Source organism: Onychomys torridus, chromosome 4, assembly GCF_903995425.1.
Source record: "Onychomys torridus chromosome 4, mOncTor1.1, whole genome shotgun sequence".
NCBI classification, from domain to species: Eukaryota; Metazoa; Chordata; class Mammalia; order Rodentia; family Cricetidae; genus Onychomys; species Onychomys torridus.
The window spans coordinates 116,079,580-116,099,347 of NC_050446.1; the positions used below are offsets into that span (position 1 = coordinate 116,079,580).

The 19,768-nt window shown below is 48.9% G+C and overlaps 1 protein-coding gene across 1 annotated transcript in view; it reads left to right on the forward strand.

The window, feature by feature from the left end:
* Slc13a3 (solute carrier family 13 member 3) overlaps window positions 1-19,768 on the forward strand; it is a 64,534-nt gene that overhangs the window by 40,219 nt on the left and 4,547 nt on the right. The window contains exons 6-8 of the mRNA XM_036184309.1: window positions 4,382-4,603; window positions 6,636-6,733; window positions 10,886-10,998. Coding sequence (XP_036040202.1) covers window positions 4,382-4,603; window positions 6,636-6,733; window positions 10,886-10,998 — 433 coding nt within the window. The remainder of the gene's footprint in view (window positions 1-4,381; window positions 4,604-6,635; window positions 6,734-10,885; window positions 10,999-19,768) is intronic.

The following is a 19,768-nucleotide window of genomic DNA, read 5'->3' on the forward strand; positions in this document are numbered from 1 at the left end:
TCCTTAGTTCATACACTTTATTATTCTGTGTCGGTTCTCTCTCTACAAGTTTATACTCTGCTCTCATTTTTAGCTCCTTTCTTGCCCAATTTCTCCTTACATTTATCTGTTGTCCCCTCCAGGTTCTATCTTAATTCCTTCATCTAATTCTGTCCCTTCTAGGTTCTCATCCATCTAGTTCTTTCCCATATCAGCTCCTCCTAAGAAAGCATTGCAGAAGTCACAGAGGCTCTGAGGTGTGACTGCTCTTGGGAGTCTTAGGGAACAGTAAGACCAGGGAGAGTGGGAGGGGACACCCCTGTAGGCGGAGGCTGGAGGATCATTGTAGCTCTCAAGTTAGACACTAGCAAGACATCATCTCAAAAACAAACAAGCAAACAATTTTTTTACAGAAAGGGAGGGGAGGGTTTCACAAGCAGAGCATGTGAACCCCAGTGTTCAGCTTCCTGAGAAGTAAAACAGTGAGACCCTGAGAGACCAGGGCAGGAGTGACAGACAGGATGTAAAACTCAGATCCTAGCTCAAGGCTTTGGCCCGAGGCGAATGAACCCGGAGAGGCTTCCAGCTCTGAGCCAGCTCCTGGTGGGGGGGGGGGGGGTCCTGCCAAGCAGATAGGGTATCTAGACACTGCCTGATGGCTCTTCCCAGACCTGAGAATGGGAGATAAGGGCTTCCCAGTGCTTGGCTTTACTCTGATAGCCCAGGCTGTGATTTGTAAATCTTATTTCAAGATTCTCTCTGCTGGGCGGTGGTGGCACACGCCTTTAATCCCAGCATGAGGGAAGCAGAGCCAGGCAGATCTCTGTGAGTCCGAGGCCAGCCTGGTCTACAAAGTGAGATCCAGGACAGGTACCAAAACTACACAGAGAAACCCTGTCTCGAAAAACCAAACCAAAAAAACCAAAAAACCAAAAAAAAAAAAAAAAAAAAAAAAAAAAACCACAAACACACACACACACACACACACACACACACACACACACACACACACACTTCTCTCTGATTTTCAGATCCCAGGATTCTGAGCACTTACCTTGACCCACTGACTTTGGCACAAACTCTAGACGTCTGTCCATCTCTCTGACTGGTCCTAGGCCTGGCTGTGCCTCATGCTTTCTGTCAGCAACCAGCATCCTGAAGCTAAGATGGTCCTGCTTCAGGTCTGGGGTGATCTGGACTTAGCCTTTCAGTTCTTACTTTCCCACTGGGTGTTTGGTACTGGGGACGGGTCTATGGGGACCCTTCTTAGAGACAGATGGGAGCCATGGACTCTGAGCTGCTGTCAGGGCCTGAGTTGGGCAGTGAGGAATAAGAAGGGATGGATGATATCTAGGGCTTTCAGCTGTGACTCCTGAGCAGGTCTGGGCTCCAGCCTGAAAAGAGAAAGCAGAGAGGAAGCAGTGGGGCTTCCTCACGATGACTGACTACCAGTCACACTGACTTTAGTAAAACACGTGGACCTTCAGGAAGGAGGAAGGACGGGGAGGATTTTGTAAAAGGTCATTGGGGTTGGCCCAGCATGAGGACCCGAGTTAGACCCTCAGCACTGGGTAAAAATCCAGATGTGGTGCACATCTGTCATCCCAGCACTGGGAGGCAGAGACGGGGACTTCCTCAGGCTCAATGATCCCACACCGGAACTGGGAGTCTGGCGTGGCTATGGTAAGACAGCTGCTCTTTGCACAAACACATTTACTGGTTTATTCTGGTGACAAAATGAAACCCGACACTGTAAACTCTTAGAAAATACAGAAAAATTCAAAATCTGAAATACCTTCAATGCTGCTGACAGAAAGCTTCCTTCCAGTGTTTTCTATGAGTGTGTCCTTATCATACATTCTATTTAATACTGTTTCTGTCATGCTGTTTGTGCACTTTTATAGCCTGATTTTATCATAAAATGTTACAGAAAATATACATTCTGAAGGCTAGAAATGATCCATCTTGGGTATTATACTTAATCAATTATGGACATTTTGATTACTTTCCTTGTAGTGTTATTTTGATATTAGGAATTTATACAACTTACCCCATATCCACTAATATGTTAATTTATTTTAATTATTATGCTCTTTCTTCAGACATATATTTCTTCAGATAAGACATATATTTTTATTATAGAAAATCAGATAAAGAAAACCAAGGATGAAATCCTCCCAGGATTTCACTCTTCAGATTATTGATATTTTTGTTTATTTGCTAGACAATAACTTCTCATTTTTTGTTCCATCTTGCTTATTTATTTATTGCACGCTGCTGGTAGTTATGAGTCCATATTCTTTTATTCAAAGCATTTTAAAACATTTTTTCCTTTCCAATATAATACCATATTTTTTGTTTGTCTGTTTTTCATTTTTATTTGTGACAGGGTCTCACTGTGTAGCTCTGGCTGGCCAGGAGCTCACTATATAGACCTTGCTGGCCTTGAACTCATAGATCTCCACCTGCCTCTGCCTCCCAGTCCTGCCCAAGATGTGGTGTGCTTGCTGTCAGGTTCACAGCAAACATTTGAAAGAGATGCCAGTGCTTAACCACAGCGTAAAAACAAGTGACGCTCGGATTTGGGCTGGGTGTGGGGTCTCATGAATGGTGACTTTGAGTTTGTCATGGTGCCACCTGCCCACTTCCCTGTCTGGCCCCCAGGGACACACAGGGCACTGTGGTTCCACTGAGTCGGATCTTGTTCTTCCCCATCTGGCTCTTCCTCATCTTCCATCTCATTCCTCTAGTCCTCTCTTCTAGCCCTTCAATCTAGTTCTTCCCCATCTCAGTTCGTTCCTCTCAAGTTCTTACCCACCTAGTTCTTCCATTCTCTTTTCTCTTCTCTGTCGTCCAGTGTCCTGGAAGTCCCGGTATATACACTTACAAGCAGTAATCCCTTGGCAGTGCAAAGCCAGGCTTCTAGGGTCAAAAGGAGGGGTGATAAGACTCACACAGAGGGGTAATAATCATTAATTATCATTTGCAACCCCAAAGGGAAGTGACTAATGGGGAAATGAATTAACTAAAGGCTAAATTTGGGTAATATCTAAGAAGAGGGATCTTATGTGCTCCACTATTGGTAGAAATGTTAAGAATCTATAAGTTGCTAGGTCAATGGGAGAAAATAAAACTGCCTTCTTTTTTCCTGTGGCTCCTATCTGTCCAAGCTATCTGCCGTTTTTTCTGCAGGGTGGGGGAAGGTGTGTTCAGTTGCTAGGCAACCTGTGTACAGCTAAATGCCTCTGGTGATAATTGAAGGGAGATCTGGAACTAGAGGTAAGATTTGGGAAAGGAGGAAGTTAAGCTTAATTGGCACATCCGTCAGGCCTTCTCAAACAGGTAGTCTGGATGCTTAAGTCTGTTCTTAGGGAGTACAGAGGTATCTCTGATAAGGTACTTTCCTCTATCTGGGGATGGACCTGGCTGGATGCTGCCAATGATGATAATTACAGGGAGGCTTGAACTGGGGTTCTGGCTAAGCATAGCTGTCAGCACAGAAAGTTATCTAACTATTCCTAGAAGTGGTTAGGTGAGGAGTTAGAGGTCTATAAAGTTAGCAAGGTTATAAGAAAGGAGGGTCCGAGCTAAATTGTGTAAAGCTATTACTTAACGTCCACCTGACCTAGGCGATGTCTTCTTGTGGAATTTATCTTAAATCAGGAGACTTGCATGTGGACTGTTATTACTGTTAGTCCTTAAAAGTGGCCAAGGGAGATATCTGATTCCAGAGGAAGCCTTTCCTGAGGCTGTTCTCCAAATACCTTAAATGTGTGTGTCCAGAGAGTGATCAGTCCACAGTTAGCCCTTCTTAGGGAAAAATCAATTGGGAAAACTATGAAGGCACACATGATTTTCATAACAGAATACAGTTGATATATAACAAACCAAATAACACCAAAAGCTCCTTGGAATTTGGCTTCCTCTGGAGGAATTTCTTTATCCCTCCAGATAGTGACTTTGCCATAACCAGCTGAGTTCTTATGATATATTCCTGTGGCCCACAGCAATGTGGCAATAAATAAATTAATAAAATGGGTTAATTTAAATGTAAGAGCTAGTTAGTAACAAGTTTGAACCATCAGCCAAGCATTTATAATTAATATAAGCTTCTGTATGTTTATTTGGGAACAGGCGGTCAGAACAGAAAGGCTCTGCCTCCATTTACAATGTAGTTCTGTCTATCCTGGAACTCTTTATGTAGATCAGACTGGTCTTGAACTCAAAGAGATCTGTCTGCCTCTGCCTCCTGAGTGCAAGGATTAAAAGTGTATTCCTGGCTTGTCCCTCTTTTCTGCTTTTTCTGTCTTTCTTTGGCTCTCTTTCTGTCTGTCTGGATTTTCTGTAGGACCTTGGCCAATTCTCCTTAACAATGGTAGAAGCCTTTGGGAACCCTGAGCAGACGGGAATCCCTTCCACCCTGGGGCACCGTCTCGCACTCTGGGCTTCGAGTGAATGGCCCCTCTCAGCTCCTGTCTGAGCCCAGGATGATGAGCATGCTTACATCTCTGCACCACAGGTTTGCTGAACAGGCCGTTTTCGTCTTGTTCTGTGCATTTGCCATCCTTCTCTTCTCCCGGGACCCGAAGTTCATCCCTGGCTGGGCCAGCCTCTTCGCCCCTGGGTGAGATTCTGCAGACCCTCAGGCAGGGCTTGGTGGGAGGATTCTGGAGTGGGCCATGTGGAGCTGGAGGTGCAGAAGTACCTTCCAACAGAGGTCAAGAGGGTAACTGTAACTGTGGGTACTCAGGCTACCAGCACTCAGACAAGACTGGGTAGAATCCTAGCTCAGCCTTTATGAGCGATGTGACTCAGTGTGCCACTGGTTCCATTAGTCACTCTCTGATGGAGAGTATGTCACATGCTACGCATGGGGCAGGTGCCATGGGCATAGCCAAGATCGGGTTCTAGACAGTCAAGTGATTGATTGCAGCTTGGACTGGGTGTGTTGAAAAAGGGAGTGGGCTGTACTATAAAACAATGGAGTGGGGCATTGTTATACTCATAAAACACTGAGTGGTTCTGGAAAGAACTCAAGACTGGGAAAGGGATGGCCTCTGAAACTGAAGCCTGAGAGACTCAACTGTTTGCGCTGCTGGGAAGGAAGGACAGACACTGTGGTGGGAAGGGTGGACAAGCACCTGTCTCCAGGCCCTTCTCAGATGTGCTAACCATACTCTTTCCCTGAGAGTGGTGGGCAGTTAGTGGAGGGTGCATATGCAAGTCTGATGATTTCTTGAGGATAAATGTCTAGAGATAGAATGCTGGGTAGAGGAGTGGTCATATGTAATAGTGGGAAACAGGCTACTGACCACCCTCCCCATTTAACCCCACACATCATCTCATTACTTATATGTCCCATCACCCTCACCAGGCTTGTCCCCTGTGAAGGTGGCAGAAAAGTGGTTCCACACAGGATGTGTGGTTAGCTCCGCCCCTCCATCTTCTTGGCAATTTCAAGTAGTCTTGTTTGGTGTGAGCCGCAGGAGTTAACAATGGGCACTGGGCTTCTTTGAACTAAGAGCTGGGAAAATCAGGGTTTAAGGCTTATTCCCTCCATAGGTCATGGCCTGGTCTTAAGCAGGTCATTTTTGCTTCCTGAACCCCCCAAAGCCTGCCCCGAAGGCCTCGTGTTTACCAAGACCCACAAAGATATAGCATGAGACCTTAAAAATGTGGACACTGTGTCTGGAGGAGCCATGAGGCTGGTGGGCCTGGGCTTGGCTGGTGTGGATGGCTGTCTCTCCAGTGGTGGGTTGCCTGTGCCAGGAGGAACCCAAGCAAAAGCTAGACACACACACATACAGGGTTCTCTTGGGGTTCAAGTTTAGGTGATTTATATGTGCTCTCTGGAAAGTCCCTGTTCTAGGTCCTTAGATCAGGAGGGCAAGACAAGAGCAAAATACCCTAGGGCATCCTGGGTAATGGCTTGGTGTTGTTGGGTTTTTATTTATTTTTTTAAATTCTTTACCCCTTAGTTCTTTTGGGGGAGGCACACCCAGATCCCAAATAATCACACACAGAGACTTTTTCTTACTTATAAATGCCCAGCCTTAGCTTGGCTTGTTTCTTGCCAGTTTTTCTTAAATTATCCTATCTTTTGCTTCTGGGCTTTTCCTTTCCTTCCTTCCTTCCTTCCTTCCTTTCTTTCTTTCTTTCTTTCTTTCTTTCTTTCTTTCTTTCTTTCTTTCTTACTCTATTGCTGGTTGTGTAGCTGGGAGGCTGGCCCCTGGAGTCCTCCTCTCCTTCTCCATTTGCTCCCTGATCTCCTCCTCCCAGATTTTGCCTCCTATTTATTCTCTCTGCCTGCCAGCCCCGCCTATCCTTTCTCCTGCCTTGCTATTGGCTGTTTAACTCCTTATTAGACCAATCAGGTGTTTTAGACAGGCACAGTAACACAGCTTCACAGAGTTTAACAAAATGCAACATAAAAGAATGCAACACATCTTTGTATCATTATGCATAAACAAATGTAACATCTTCAACTAATATTCCACAACAGCTTAGGCCTACCTGGGTAGTCACATCTGCCCTGGGCAGGATGCAGGATGGTGGTCCCACAGGCCTCAGTATCCCATCTGCAGATCCTTTGGCGAGTCTGCTAACCCATGGCCTGTCGGGAGCCAGAGTGACCTGCTGTGGCTGTCTCTCTGCAGGTTTGTTTCGGATGCCGTCACTGGTGTGGCTATTGTCATCATCCTGTTCTTCTTCCCGTCCCAGAAGCCTTCCCTCAAGTGGTGGTTTGACTTCAAAGGTAAGATGGTCACAGCCGGAGTCATGGACCTAATGAGGACTGCTGAGGGGCTTGGGGATCGGGGAGCAGCTCTACAGCCACCCACAAGGTCAGTGCACTACCTGCCTGAGGACTTAGGACTGCCCGGTGACCTGTCAGAACAGGTATTAACAGCTACAGTCCCTGGGCAAGATCCAGCAGCGACATGTTTTTGCTTTGTTGTGTCTTCACCACAACTCATGAGCTAAATGTAACTCATGTCACATTTTCAAATGGTTGGAAAAAGCCAGAAGAAAACTATGTCCTGACATATGACTGTTCCACACGCTTCAGCTTCCAGGGCCTGTTCAAAAGGCTTTGCATTTCCTCAGAAGATCTTGGAAGTTGTATGTGTTTAGCTACATGAGGATAAAGACAATGGCAATTTGATCTCTCAGCCCACAAAGCCAACTCTACTCCTTTCAAGTATTTTATAGAAAACTTCTCCTCAAGGTAGGAGCTGTAACTCAGATGCCTGAAGAACCAGACAAACCTGAGCTGGGCTAAAACTGAATGTCCACAGGGAGGCAAACTGCTTAAAGACATCCAGTGAGGTTTTTAAAAAGTTATGAAGTATTCCCTCAGTGTCTCCCTCCCATTAGGGTCTCCCTCCCCCTTGGTCTCCCTTCCCTCAAGTCCCCTCCCCTCAAGGTCTCCCTCCCCCCTGGTCTCCCTCCCCTCTGGTCTCCCTCCCCTCAGGGTCTCCCTCCCCTCAGGGTCTCCCTCCCCTCTGGTCTCCCTCCCCCCTGGTCTCCCTCCCCTCTGGTCTCCCTCCCCTCTGGTCTCCCTCCCCTCAAGGTCTCCCTCCCCCCTGGTCTCCCTCCCCTCAGGGTCTCCCTCCCCTCTGGTCTCCCTCCCCTCAGGGTCTCCCTCCCCTCTGGTCTCCCTCCCCTCTGGTCTCCCTCCCCTCTGGTCTCCCTCCCCTCTGGTCTCCCTCCCCTCTGGTCTCCCTCCCCTCTGGTCTCCCCCCCCCCTGGTCTCCCTCCCCTCTGGTCTCCCTCCCCTCTGGTCTCCCTCCCCCCTGGTCTCCCTCCCCTCTGGTCTCCCTCCCCTCAGGGTCTCCCTCCCCTCTGGTCTCCCTTCTCCCTGGTCCCTCCCTTGTCTCCCCCCCCTCAGGGTCGCCCTTCTCTCAGAATTTCTTTCCTCTGAGTCTATGTCTTGTGTCTCTGTTTTGAAGCCTCAGCCTCCTCCCTGTGTCTCCTTCCTGGACGCACCTGCTCTTCTCCAGCGGCCCACCTTTGCATTCCGTGCAAAAATCTTCCACATTGTGTCTTTGTGGATTCCAGCCTACTCCTTCCCCACCTGTAGCACACAGCCACTTGAGTTCCCGCAGTCTTGACTCCCCCACAGTGGCGGGCTGTGACCTGGAATCGTGAGCTGAGCAACCCCTTTCCCCTCAGATGTTTTCTGTCAGGGTGTTCCATCACAGCAACACAATGAAACTAGATTGTTTCGTCCCATTTGAGGGGAAACAGTTGGGCAAGGCATGGAACACGTGGTGGCAGAATCTGCAGGTGGCTGGTCACGTCAAATCCTCAGTCAGGAAGCCGAGATAAAGATGGTGCTCAGCTCGCTTCTCCTTCAGATTCAATCTGGAACCCCACCTCATGGGATGGTGCTGCCATACTCAGTGTGGGTCTTATGAGAATAGCACCACTCACATTCAGGGCGGGTCTTATATGGAATGGCATGCCCACATTCAGGGCGGGTCTTATATAGGATGGCACTGCCCACATTCAGTGTGGGTCTTATGTGAATGGCACTGCCCACATTCAGGGCAGATCTTATATGGAATGGCACGCCAACATTCAGTGTGGGTCTTATATAGGATGGCACTGCCCACATTCAGGGCAGGTCTTAGATGGGATGGCACCACCCACATTCAGGACAGGTCTTTCCTCTTCAGTTAAACCTCTCTGGAAACAACTCACAGACATACCCTAAGGTGTGTTGTCATGGTGATCCTGAAGCCAGTCAAGCTGGACCTCCGGCCCTGAGCACATCAAGGTCTGTTGACACTCACTCCTGACAATTCCATTTTCCGAGGAAGATGTCACTGTTTTTACTGCTTGTCACCATACCCAAAAAGTGAACTGGTTTCCATCTGATCTCCTGAGAATCAAGAACCTAGATTTCTGCATGAAATCTCCCTAGTTTTAGATATGGCCAAATAATTCAAACTGCAAAGCCAGCACATGGGGCCATAACAGTAGCATGAAGTCACTTAGTGTGATCGGTCAGGTAGATGAAGTTGCCATGTCCCCTCTGCAGAGGGCTGTCAGTCTGGAGTTTTGGGAATTAGTGTGTGGCAGGGATGGGAACTCCAAGCATAGCCATCCTTGGGCTACCAGTTGGTTCACACAGATGTGACTGAGACAACATTTTGTAGTGTTTCTCTATGGAGCAGGATCTCCATGGAGCCTTGGCAAGGGGTCACTGGGTTTCCATGGGAAGAAGTCACCTGATAAAGATCACAGACCTAGTTAAAAAGAGATAAGCTATAGAAACCGGGCCATGTGGGTATCCTTATCACACCAACTGCCTTCCCTTCATGGGTCTCAGTGGCACTTATGCATATCTCCTTAATGGTCAGTCAGTATTGGCCTTAGTCAATCAGTATTGGCCTAAGGCCTCAGTAGCTAGGTACTGTGCTGTGGTGGATAGGCAGATGATGATGGCAATGGTGATTATGATGATGGTGTTGATGATGTTGATGGCAGTGATGATGGTGGTGATGATGTTGATGATGGTATTGATGATGGTGATGATGGTGTTGATGATGGTGATAGTGATGAATGATGGTGATGATGGTGTTGATGATGATGTTGATGATGGTAACGGTGATAGCAATGATGATGGTGCTTATGGTGAGGACAATGGCGATGATGGCAATGATGATGACCAGCATATAGCTCTTGTTTCTTCCCTGCCCAACCAGCTCTTCCTCCAGATGTCTGCCTGGCTTACTCAACTACATCATTCAGAGCTCTGCCCAGATGCCACCTCTCCAGAGAAACACCTCCTTCCTGTCTCTCTGTTCTATTACTTATTTGATTATTCCTTACAACACATAATACTTTCCATCTTTGATATGTATTTATTTATTATCTGTCTTCCCTGGGGTATGTCTGTTCTCCAAGGAAAGAGTTGGTCTCCATACACTTTTTGTGTCAAGAAGAGCATTAAGTACATGGTGGGCATGTGGGATGCATTGATCAGATGAAGAACCAGGGCTTGTTGTGGGCTAAGCCCCTCACACTCCTGAGTTCTTGAAGGAAGTGTTGCCATCCCGTCTTGCAGATGAGGAAATCAAGGCTCAGAGAGGTGGAGTTACTGGCCCAAGGCACCCAGCTTTATGAAGGGGATGGTAACTTGGTGTCCCAAGGCTGGCTGTTACCTGCCTTTCCTTCAGCACTGCAGTTTCCTCCCAATCCCAGGTCGGGCCTACAGAGCACAGCCCAGCTCCCTCCAACCCCAGAGCCAGTTGTTTGCTGCCCACCTACCCCTCTGTAGCCTCTGCTGCCCAGTGCCACTTTCCAGGAAATAGTAGTCACCCCACAATGCCATTGGCTCGAGGACCCTGAGGTTTATTTTTCTCAATTTCCTTCCTCTTTTTGCCCTTTGTTTTTTAGAAAGGGCATTCTAAACCAAAAGACCAAAATCCAGCACTTCTGGGTCCACAGTCCCCACAGCCCTCCTGGGCTGCAGTCTGGACACAGAAGGCTGTCCAGAGACCTCCTCTCTTCTTAGAGAATGGGCATTCAGGACCAAGAGTCAAACCACCTCTCCTGGCCTCACAGTCCCCACATTCAAACACAGAGAAAAGCTTTTTCTCTTGTAAATGAGGACAAAAATAGCCCTTTGCCAGAAAGGCTGGTGAGACATTTAAACCAGGCATGTGGAGAGCCTGGGTCCAGAATATCCTTAACTATAGGAAGCTTGAAAATGATTTCCATTCTGATTGGAGTGAGGGCTGAGGTTTCTCCCTAAAGCCCCAAAGCAGATGTTAGAAGCAGGCTTAGCTTCCTGGGGTCCCTGAAAGTCCCCATGAAAATGAGGGTTCAGGGCTGCCATCCCTCCCCACAGCCAAGCAGCCCTGAGCCAGAGCCAGACTGGATCCCTCTCTCTTCCTAGCTCCCAACTCAGAGACTGAGCCCCTGCTGAGCTGGAAGAAAGCCCAGGAGACAGTGCCCTGGAATATCATCCTTCTCCTGGGAGGTGGCTTCGCCATGGCCAAAGGCTGTGAGGTAAGAGCTGGGGTGATGTGGGGGTACTGGACTAGAGGAGGGAGGGTTATGGACTGGGAGGAGCAGGGGACTGCAGGGAGGGAGGGGCTGCTGGCCAGGGAGGAGTAGGCACTATGAAGTGAAAGCCTGGAGGAGCTGCTGTAGACACCAGAGGAATAGAGGCTTCGCCAGGGAAGAGGGGCCACTGTGGCAAGGGAGGAGCCAGAGAAGAATGGAGGCTGTGGGCTTCAGAGGAATGGGACCGTGGAAGAGAAGGGTGAGGGCTGTAGCCCAGGAGGCATGCGTGCTGCAGGCCCAGGATCTGTGGGCAACTGTGGACCCAGGAGAAGTGGTGTTCTGTTGAGTAGGGCCTGGAGCTGTGGGGCTGGAAAGTGTGACCAGCCTCCAACTGTAGCTCCAGGGAACAAGTGAAGAGACAGCCGGGTCTGTCACCCAGATTAGGACAATTCTTGACTCTAGCCTGTGGGTCTACCCTCATGCCTGGTGGTGGAGAAAGGGGGTGAATAGGTCTGGTACAGCCCCTGGGATTTCTTAATAAACATGTACCCAGGCTAGTACTAGTATGCGTCACCTCACTTCTGACATATGGCCCTAGGGAGACCTCCCCACAAATCTCTGAGGCAGATGCTGCTGTTACCCCATGTAGTGCAACAAAGTCAGAACACAGAGAGGGAAAGTAAGTTGCCTAAAGTCACACAGCAGCTGTGGAGTTGGGATTGAAATCCAGGCAGTCTGACTCTAAAGTCTGCCCTTGATGCTAGTGACATGAAGCCTAGATATCGATGGAGACTAACACATGTCATTCTGAATGCCATTCTCTTAAATCTGAATATGTGAGGAGAAAGGCCAATTCCACAAGTGTCAGGATTTCAGAGAGCAGCCCCTCACTGCCTTTTTGAGGTCCTTATATGGGGAATGGGAGTCATACATCCGGGGATAGGTGGTCATGGGTATTGACCAAGGTATCTTGAAAACATACTTTCATAAGGCAAAGGACAGTCATACATTATGGGTTCATGCATTCAGTGCAGAATGAATGTTTTGCAGGGTTGCTCAGGTTTGGGAAACAGAAACATATTCCTGGAAGGTACAAAGACTTAACAATGTATATATAGCAATGTATAACAAGGCGACGCCTTAACAACAATGTGGCTCCTGATCTGGTTTCATGATTCCTGACACTCTGAGCTCAGAGGCAGGCTGGGACTGGGGGAGGCTAGTTGAGCTCACAGGTGCAGTTTCAAGCTTCAGCCTCGTGCTTGTTCACCTGTGAGGTCAGGTGAGCCAACCCTGACCCCAGCAGTGCAGCCAAGGCATCATCTCATTTAATCCTGACCTCTGGCCCTGAGATGGACATGAAGTCTCTATCCCCATTTTCTAGGTAGGGAAAGTGAGGCAGGAGATAATTAAGTCTCCAGGAGCTCTACATAGGAGCAGGGGCCAAAACAGAACTTGGTTCTGAAGTTGAGAAGCCTCACTGTACCCTTGAGAGAACTTGGATGCTGAGCTGGGGTGGTTCCCAAGTAGTGACTTATCTTCAGACCACCCTCCCCCCCACACAGACAGACTATTCACTGCTGCTGTCCCATCCCACCCCATCCCACCCCATCCCACCCCATCCCACCCCATCCCACCCCATCCTGCTGAGACAGGGTCTCATGTAGCCAAGTCTGTCATCAACATTGCTACATAGCCAAGGTTAACTTTGAACCTTCCACCTCCACCTCCCAAATTCTGGGACAGCGGGGGCATGTACCACCATGTCTGCCTTATGTAATCCTAGGGATCAAACCCAGGACGTTGTGCATCTGAGGTATGTCCTCAGCTGCTGTCCCCATTTTAAAGCCAGAAGACAAAGACAGAAAGAAGAGGCCAGTTGCTCCCCATTTGCTCAGCCAGGGGAGGGCAGCGTACAAGGGATTCCAGGCCAAGCCCTTAAGGATTCGATCCACCTCAGGCATTCAAAACCACTGGCAGCTAAGGCTGTCTCTGAAATAAGGACGGCTGAAATGCCTTCTTACATGGTGTGGCCTTGTTGGAGGAAGTGTGTCACTGTGGGGGCAAGCCTTGAGGTCTCTTTTCTCAAGCTTCCCTCAGTGTGACAGTCAGTCAACTTCCTGTGGCCTGCAAGATGTAACGCTCTCTGCTCCAACACCATGTCTGTCTGCATGCTGCCATGCTCCCCTTCATGATCATAATGGACTGAACTCCAAAACTGTAAGTGAGCCACCCTCAATTAAACTCTTTATAAGAGTTGCTGTGATGGGGTTGGGGATTTAGCTCAGTGGTAGAGCACTTGCCTAGTAAGCGCAAGGCCCTGGGTTCGATCCTCAGCTCCACAAAAAAAAAAAAAAAAAAAAAAAAAAAAGAAGAAGAAAAGAAAAAGAGTTGCTGTGATCATGGTGTCTCTTTACAGCAATAGAAACCCTAACTTAAGACACATGGTGTATCTGGGAAGGCTTCCTGGAGGAAGTAGCATATTGTTCAGATTTGGAGGGTCAGGCCACACAGTGGAACCAGACTGTCTCCATTAGAATCACAGATTTTTTGTGTGTGTGTGTGTGACCTTGGTTGAGTTGTTAAATCTTCTGGGTCTCAGTTTTCTTGTCTATAAAATGGGAATGACCAGGCAGCCACCTGCAAGAGTTGTCACATAGTGTTATAAAATGAGACAATACTTGGGACACAGCCTGACGTAGCTGGCTATTTGGAGTGGACATTACAGAAAGGGCCAGTGGAGGGTAATGGGGCAGCTCAGGCTGCACAATTCAGTGGTTAAAGCGCCTTTTGCTACAGGAACTGGGTGCAGCCTGGCCCTGGGGCTGGGGTTGCTGGAGAACCTGCACCCTAGAGGCTTCACCAAGCTGGGGGATTGGTCATGGGGCACTGCCTCTGGGGCTGGGATGCAGGGCCATGTGCATGCTGGGAGGCCAGTGCTGGGCAGTGGGCCAGGGCTTCCATTCAGTGGGGCCTTTGTCTACCAGCTGCCCCTCACCCCAGCCTCTGTCCTCAGGCGGCAAAATCTGGCCCAGGAGCCACCAAGATGCTTGTGATACCTCTTGCTTCTGGACCCTGTCCAGGGCCTTCACCAGGCTGCAGTTACCAGTCTGAGGCTTGAGGATCCCTGGCTGGAGCATAGGTGGGCCTGGACATGTGGATTACCCAGAAGCCATAGCAGCACTTCCTCAGGCCACCTGCTGCAGTGTGTACCCTAGATGCCCCGTATACTTCCACACTGGTCTAAAGGCTTCCCTTACCCTACACACCCAGGCCCTGCCTCCCTCCCCCCCCCCCACTGTTGTACCCACCTCCCTCTCCCTTCTCACGGCAGTCCACTGGCCCCATTGCTCTTCTCCAGCCCCGTCAGACTCATTTCCACCCCCGGCCTTTCTCTAATGAGCTATCCCTGCTCTCTGAGTTCTCAGTCCTCAGGTCTTGACTCCTCAGAGACTGGGGTCCTGGTCCCTAAAGTCTGCTCCCTGACCCTCTTGCTCTTAGCACCCGGTCACTCCCAAGTAACCCTGTTTGCCTTCTTGGTGCCCGCTCCCTCTGGAAACTGTGAAGCCACCTGTCCCCACCACTGGTCTGGACAACCGGGAGTGGCCTGACGCTTAATGGTGCTTGTCTCAGTCAGTGCCTCAGTACTGTGACAGATGACCCAGCAAAGGCCACTGCAGGAAGAATTTGCTTTGCCTCGTGGTTCGAGGTCGCAGTCCATGATGGCAGCTGGGAGGACACGGTGGCAGGAACCTGAGGCAGCTGGTCACATGGTGTCCATAGTCAGGAAGCAGAGAGGGAAAGGTATTCAGCTCACTTTCCTCCTGTTCAGTCAGGATCCCAGCCCATGGAATGGGTCTTTTCCGTGAAATTTTTCTAGAACTAGCCTCACAGACACTCCCAGAGGAGTGTTTCCATGGTGATTTCAAGTCCAGTTGAGTTGTCTTGAAGGTCAGCCATCCCAGTGTTCAGAAGGGCCATGTTGAGGCAGGGACTAGTTTGAGCATGCTAACACCCTGAAAGAGAGTGGATCCCTGCCATTGCCAGGAGCACACGCAACCTTGCAGCTGCCATAGCTGCTGGCAGGTGAGCGTCTTGTGTCTGGTCTTGCTCTGGTGACTTTGTGTGTGTGTAAATTGTGTAAGTCACATCCACCACCTAACCTCTGGGAGCTTGAGGTTAAGTCAGAGGCAGTGAATCCCAGGGGCACACAGAGACATGTGCTCCTCTATCAGCCACTCTTCCCTGGAAATCCGAGTTGGTTCTTACGTGTGACTGTTAGCCCTGGCAATGGTGGTACAAGCCTAAGAGCATGGCTGAGGTTCCACATCTGGGCTCAGAACATGTCTTTTAGCTTCGTCCAAGTCAGGGTCACTATTGCTGTGATGAAACACCATGACCCAAGCAACTTGGGGAGGAAGGGTTTATTTCAGCTTACACTTCCAGGAAATAATCCACCACCAAGGGAACTCAGGACAGGAGCCCTCACAGAGCAGGATCCTGGAGGCAACTGACACAGAGGCCATGGAGGGGTGTTGTTTGCTGGCTTGCTCCCCCTGCCTTCCTCAACCTGCTTTCTTACAAAACCCAGGACTACCTGCCCAGGGATGGCACCATCCACCATGAACTAGACCCTCATCACTAATTAAGAAAATGCCTTTCAGCATGGAGGCATTTTCTCAATTGCGGTTCCCTCCTTTCAGATAATTCTAGCATGTATTAAGATGACATAAAACCAGCCAGCACAAGCTCCTTGTGCCTCAGTTTCTTCAACAATGAAATGGGAATGGTTGCACCACCTTCTTCATGCATGGCCATGGAAATTAAATTAACAAAGCACTTGGGAACATGTCCAGCATCAAGGAAAACACTCCATTGCTTATCAGATTACTTAACAAATAAATCCTTTTTGGTGCTTACAGACAGGGGTGGCCATTTTCCCATGCATCCATTTAATCCTCATAGTCATTTAAAGAAATGGAGGAGCAGAGACGTTAAGTAACTTATCTAAGGTCACAGAGCTCTTAAGTGCTGCAACGGTTAAATGCTCACACATACACAGCAGCTTTCTCTTTACTCTAACTTGCTTTGTCTCTTCTAAGAATTAGTGTGCAGAGCTGGGTCTACTGTGTTTTATGAGAGATTTCCCAGGGCCCCAGTGTTACATTCTTGGGGCCTTGATTGGGTTCATTTTCTTTGCCACTTAAAGAATTAAAAGGCAAGGAAAGAATTGAGCACAAGAAGCAGCAGGGAAAATCTCAGACACTGATGAGGGCGGCAGAAAGAAACAGCCAGTAAAAGAAGGCTTTTATTAGGGGCAAGGGAACACGCACCATGAGCGCATGCATGCCCACACGTGCAGAGAGAGAGATAGAGGCAGAGACAGAGACACAGAGAGAGAGGGAAACCCCTGCAGAGCAAGAGCATAGCTCTGGGACTTGGGAGGCTAAACTCCAGTCTCTCCTGAGGACTAGGGTTTTAAAGGTCTTTAAGGAGTCCCCCCTCCCCCACTGAGGGTTGGTCTGTTTGAACAAAGACAGAGAGGCTGGCGGGCCCACCATTTGGGGGTAAACATATCCTGGTCTAGCCTTGAATTTGTCAGACTGGTCCATGGGCAAGGTAGGGCGACTCTCAGGAGGAAAAGCCCACCAGACCTTTGTTTTAAGCCATGGGCTTTTGTCTCAGGTCAGGAGGGTGAGTAAGAGGTGGAAGCTTGTCCTTCTTGTTATCTGTGGCCCCTCTTTCTGCCTGCCTGTCTGTCCAGCTCCTAGTCCCTCACTGGGAGACGTTGGATTTTGAACCCTGGACTTCAGCCTTCCTTAAGAAACATGTCTGCATTGTGTAGTGAGGGGAGCGAAGAGAGGGGATCTAGCTGAAGAAAAAACGGGGGAGAGAGGCTGGCCTGGTAGCTCAGTCTCCCTCCAGCTACATCTGCAAAGTGGCCTTGGGTCTGCTGGTCACCTTTGGGTCTCTACTAATCAGTCAGTTCCGAGATCCCCCATAGGCACCTCGTGACGGCTAATGGCAGCCGGTCACATAGCACTCACAGTGTCCAGACACTTTACTACGTACTTTAGATCAGCTGCTTTTCTCCCTGTGACCTCTGACTTACAGACAAGGAAACTGAGGCACAGGGAAGGGAGTTAACCCAGAAGGACACAGCAGGAGGGGGTCAGTTGGGAAGCACACTTGACCCAGCTAAGCACCTCTCCTTAGCTCTACCCATGCTGCCTCTGGCTGCTGCTGGTCTCTGGCCTCCCTGGGAATTCTGGGGGCTGTGTTTCCAAGGAAACCAAACCTGCTGTTCCTCAGGGAATTGAAAGGGGCTGGGGGAAATCCCTTTAGTGTCCCCAGCAGAACCGTAGGGAACTTAGAGGAAAAAGAGTCTCTTCATTGAGGAGCCCAAGTCCAGGCACTGGGTGCCGGCAAGAGACCTCTCACTCAGAGGCCGGCCACAGGAAGCTCTTGATTGGCCACTCGCCTGGTCATTAACAGTCTCTGTCAGCAGTGCCTCTCTGGTTAATTGTGCCGTCTCTTTGTGTGTGTTGTGCCAGGCCATGGCTTGAGGGAACACCAGCTGCCCTGCATTCCCTGGAGCAGGGGGGGGGCTGGCCCAGCCTCTCACAGAACGCTGCAGGTTGCAGAAAGTGCCTGAGCTCTACAAGGACTTTCCTGGAGTGAAAAAATGCCTAAGCTGTCATTTGTTTTTGTTTTGATTTTGCTTCTTTGGTTTTAAGTTTGTTTAGACAGGGACTCTTGCAGCCCAGGCTGGCCTTGAATTCCCAATCATCCTCTTTCCTACTCCCCAAGTGCTGGGATTAAAAGTATGAGCCACCACACATAGCTTCTTAAGCTCTTATTGCTCAGGCCCTGAAAATAATTTCTAAGGTAAATCGGAGAAGCTAATGTGTTGCTCTGTCTAGATAGCTGCTGTGACCCAGAATCAATGGAGAAATGTCAGGTTCTGAAGCCAGATATGGTGACCCAGGCATGCAATCCCAGCTTTTCAGGAGACTGAGGTAGGAAGATCAAAAGTTGAAGTCTAGCCTGGCTGCAGAGTGAGTTCAAGGCTAGCCTGGGCAACTTAGTCTCAAAGTAAAAAGGAAAGTCTGACCTTCAGGTAGAGCTCAGTGGTGGAGCACCTGCCTCACCTGCATGAAGTCTGGGTTCTGTGTCCAGCATTGCAAAAGTAAATAAATCAATAATAAATATAACTTCAGAATGAGCAGGGAATGTTCACTCAACACAGAGCAGGCACCAATCAACTCTCATGGATGATGTGCCCAGGACCTGAGGGTGCCAGGTGTTACCAGGCAATGGTAGGAAGGCATTTAATTCTCAGTGTTTGGGCCTCATTCAGCTCTGCCTTGGATTGGCTCCTGAACCTACAGCTCTGTTAACTTTCTCAGAAAAAGCCCTAAGGTAGGGCTGGGGGTCCCTGCTGGCAGCACTGTTGTCCAGACCTTGCTGAGTGCCACCAGCAGGGGGCAGCAAGGAGCTTGAGGGGCAGGCAGCTTTGAGGTCTTAAGGAAGCTGGCCTGGATATATCTAATGGTGGAAGAGTGTGCGTGATACATTGTTAACCAAGATAGTTCCTAGAGAGGTCAGTAGAGAGTAGCCTGACATTTGTGTAGCATTGGTTAGAGAGAGAAGGGGCGGGGCTTCTTGACCTTCCATGCCCAGAAACCACAGTCCACTTTGGACATTGTGCTTCCTTTGTTTCATTTTGCTTTGATTTACTTGTTTGTTCAGCTTGAAGATAGTACCAAGCTGGCCTGGTACTCTCTATGTTGCCAAGGGATCCTCCTGCCTCCACCTCCCAAGTACTGACATTATAGGTGTGCGCTATCACACCCAGGAGGGCATTGCTCCTAATTAAGAGTCAAGTGACAGACCAGCTCCTCCAGAGGAAGATGGAAATGGTAGGGACTTTCTAGAAGCTTATACAGGTATCTCAGTCACTGCTACTGGGCCATGGGCAAGTCACAAGGACTTTTCCTCTTCAGTAAAATAAGGACAGGATGGTAGGGAGGAGCCAGCAGGTGCCAGCAGGTACCAGCAGGTGCCAGTAGGTGCCTAGCCTAGATAACGGTGATTCTTAGGATGGTGACTAACGATACCATGTTAATGTTGGTTTCTATGTTATTGTCATTGTGATAAAAATCCTTCGGGCTGCTCAGAAGTCTATCGTTAATCACATTGTATCATATTTGATATATTAGACACATGCTGTCTTTGTTCCCTTTCCTGTTGATGTGATTTAAAAAAAAAATACCTTGACAAAAGCAACTTAAGGGAGAATGGGTTTATTTCTATTCACAATTACATTGTAGCCCACCATAGTAGAGAAGTCAAACAGGAGCTTAAGGGAGCTGGCCCCATTTTGCCATCGTCAGAAGAACGCAATAAATGTATGCGTACTTGTGCTCAGCTTGCTCTTCCTACTCTTGCATAGCCCAGGACCCAAGCCCAGGGAATAGCACTGCCCAAAATGGGCTGTTTCTTCCCACATCAATTGACATAATTAAAACAATCCCCTACACACTTGCCTACAGGCCAGCCTGATCTAGACAATCCTTAGTAAGACCCTTCTCAGGTGGTTCCAGAGTAGTGGTTCTCAACCTGGGGGATGAGACCCCTTTGGGGTTGAACAACCCTTTCACAAGGTCGCCTAAGACCATCAGAAAGCACAGATATTTACAATATGATTCATAACAGTAGCAAGATTACAGCTATGAAATGGCAATGAAAACAATTTTATGGTTGGGGCCAG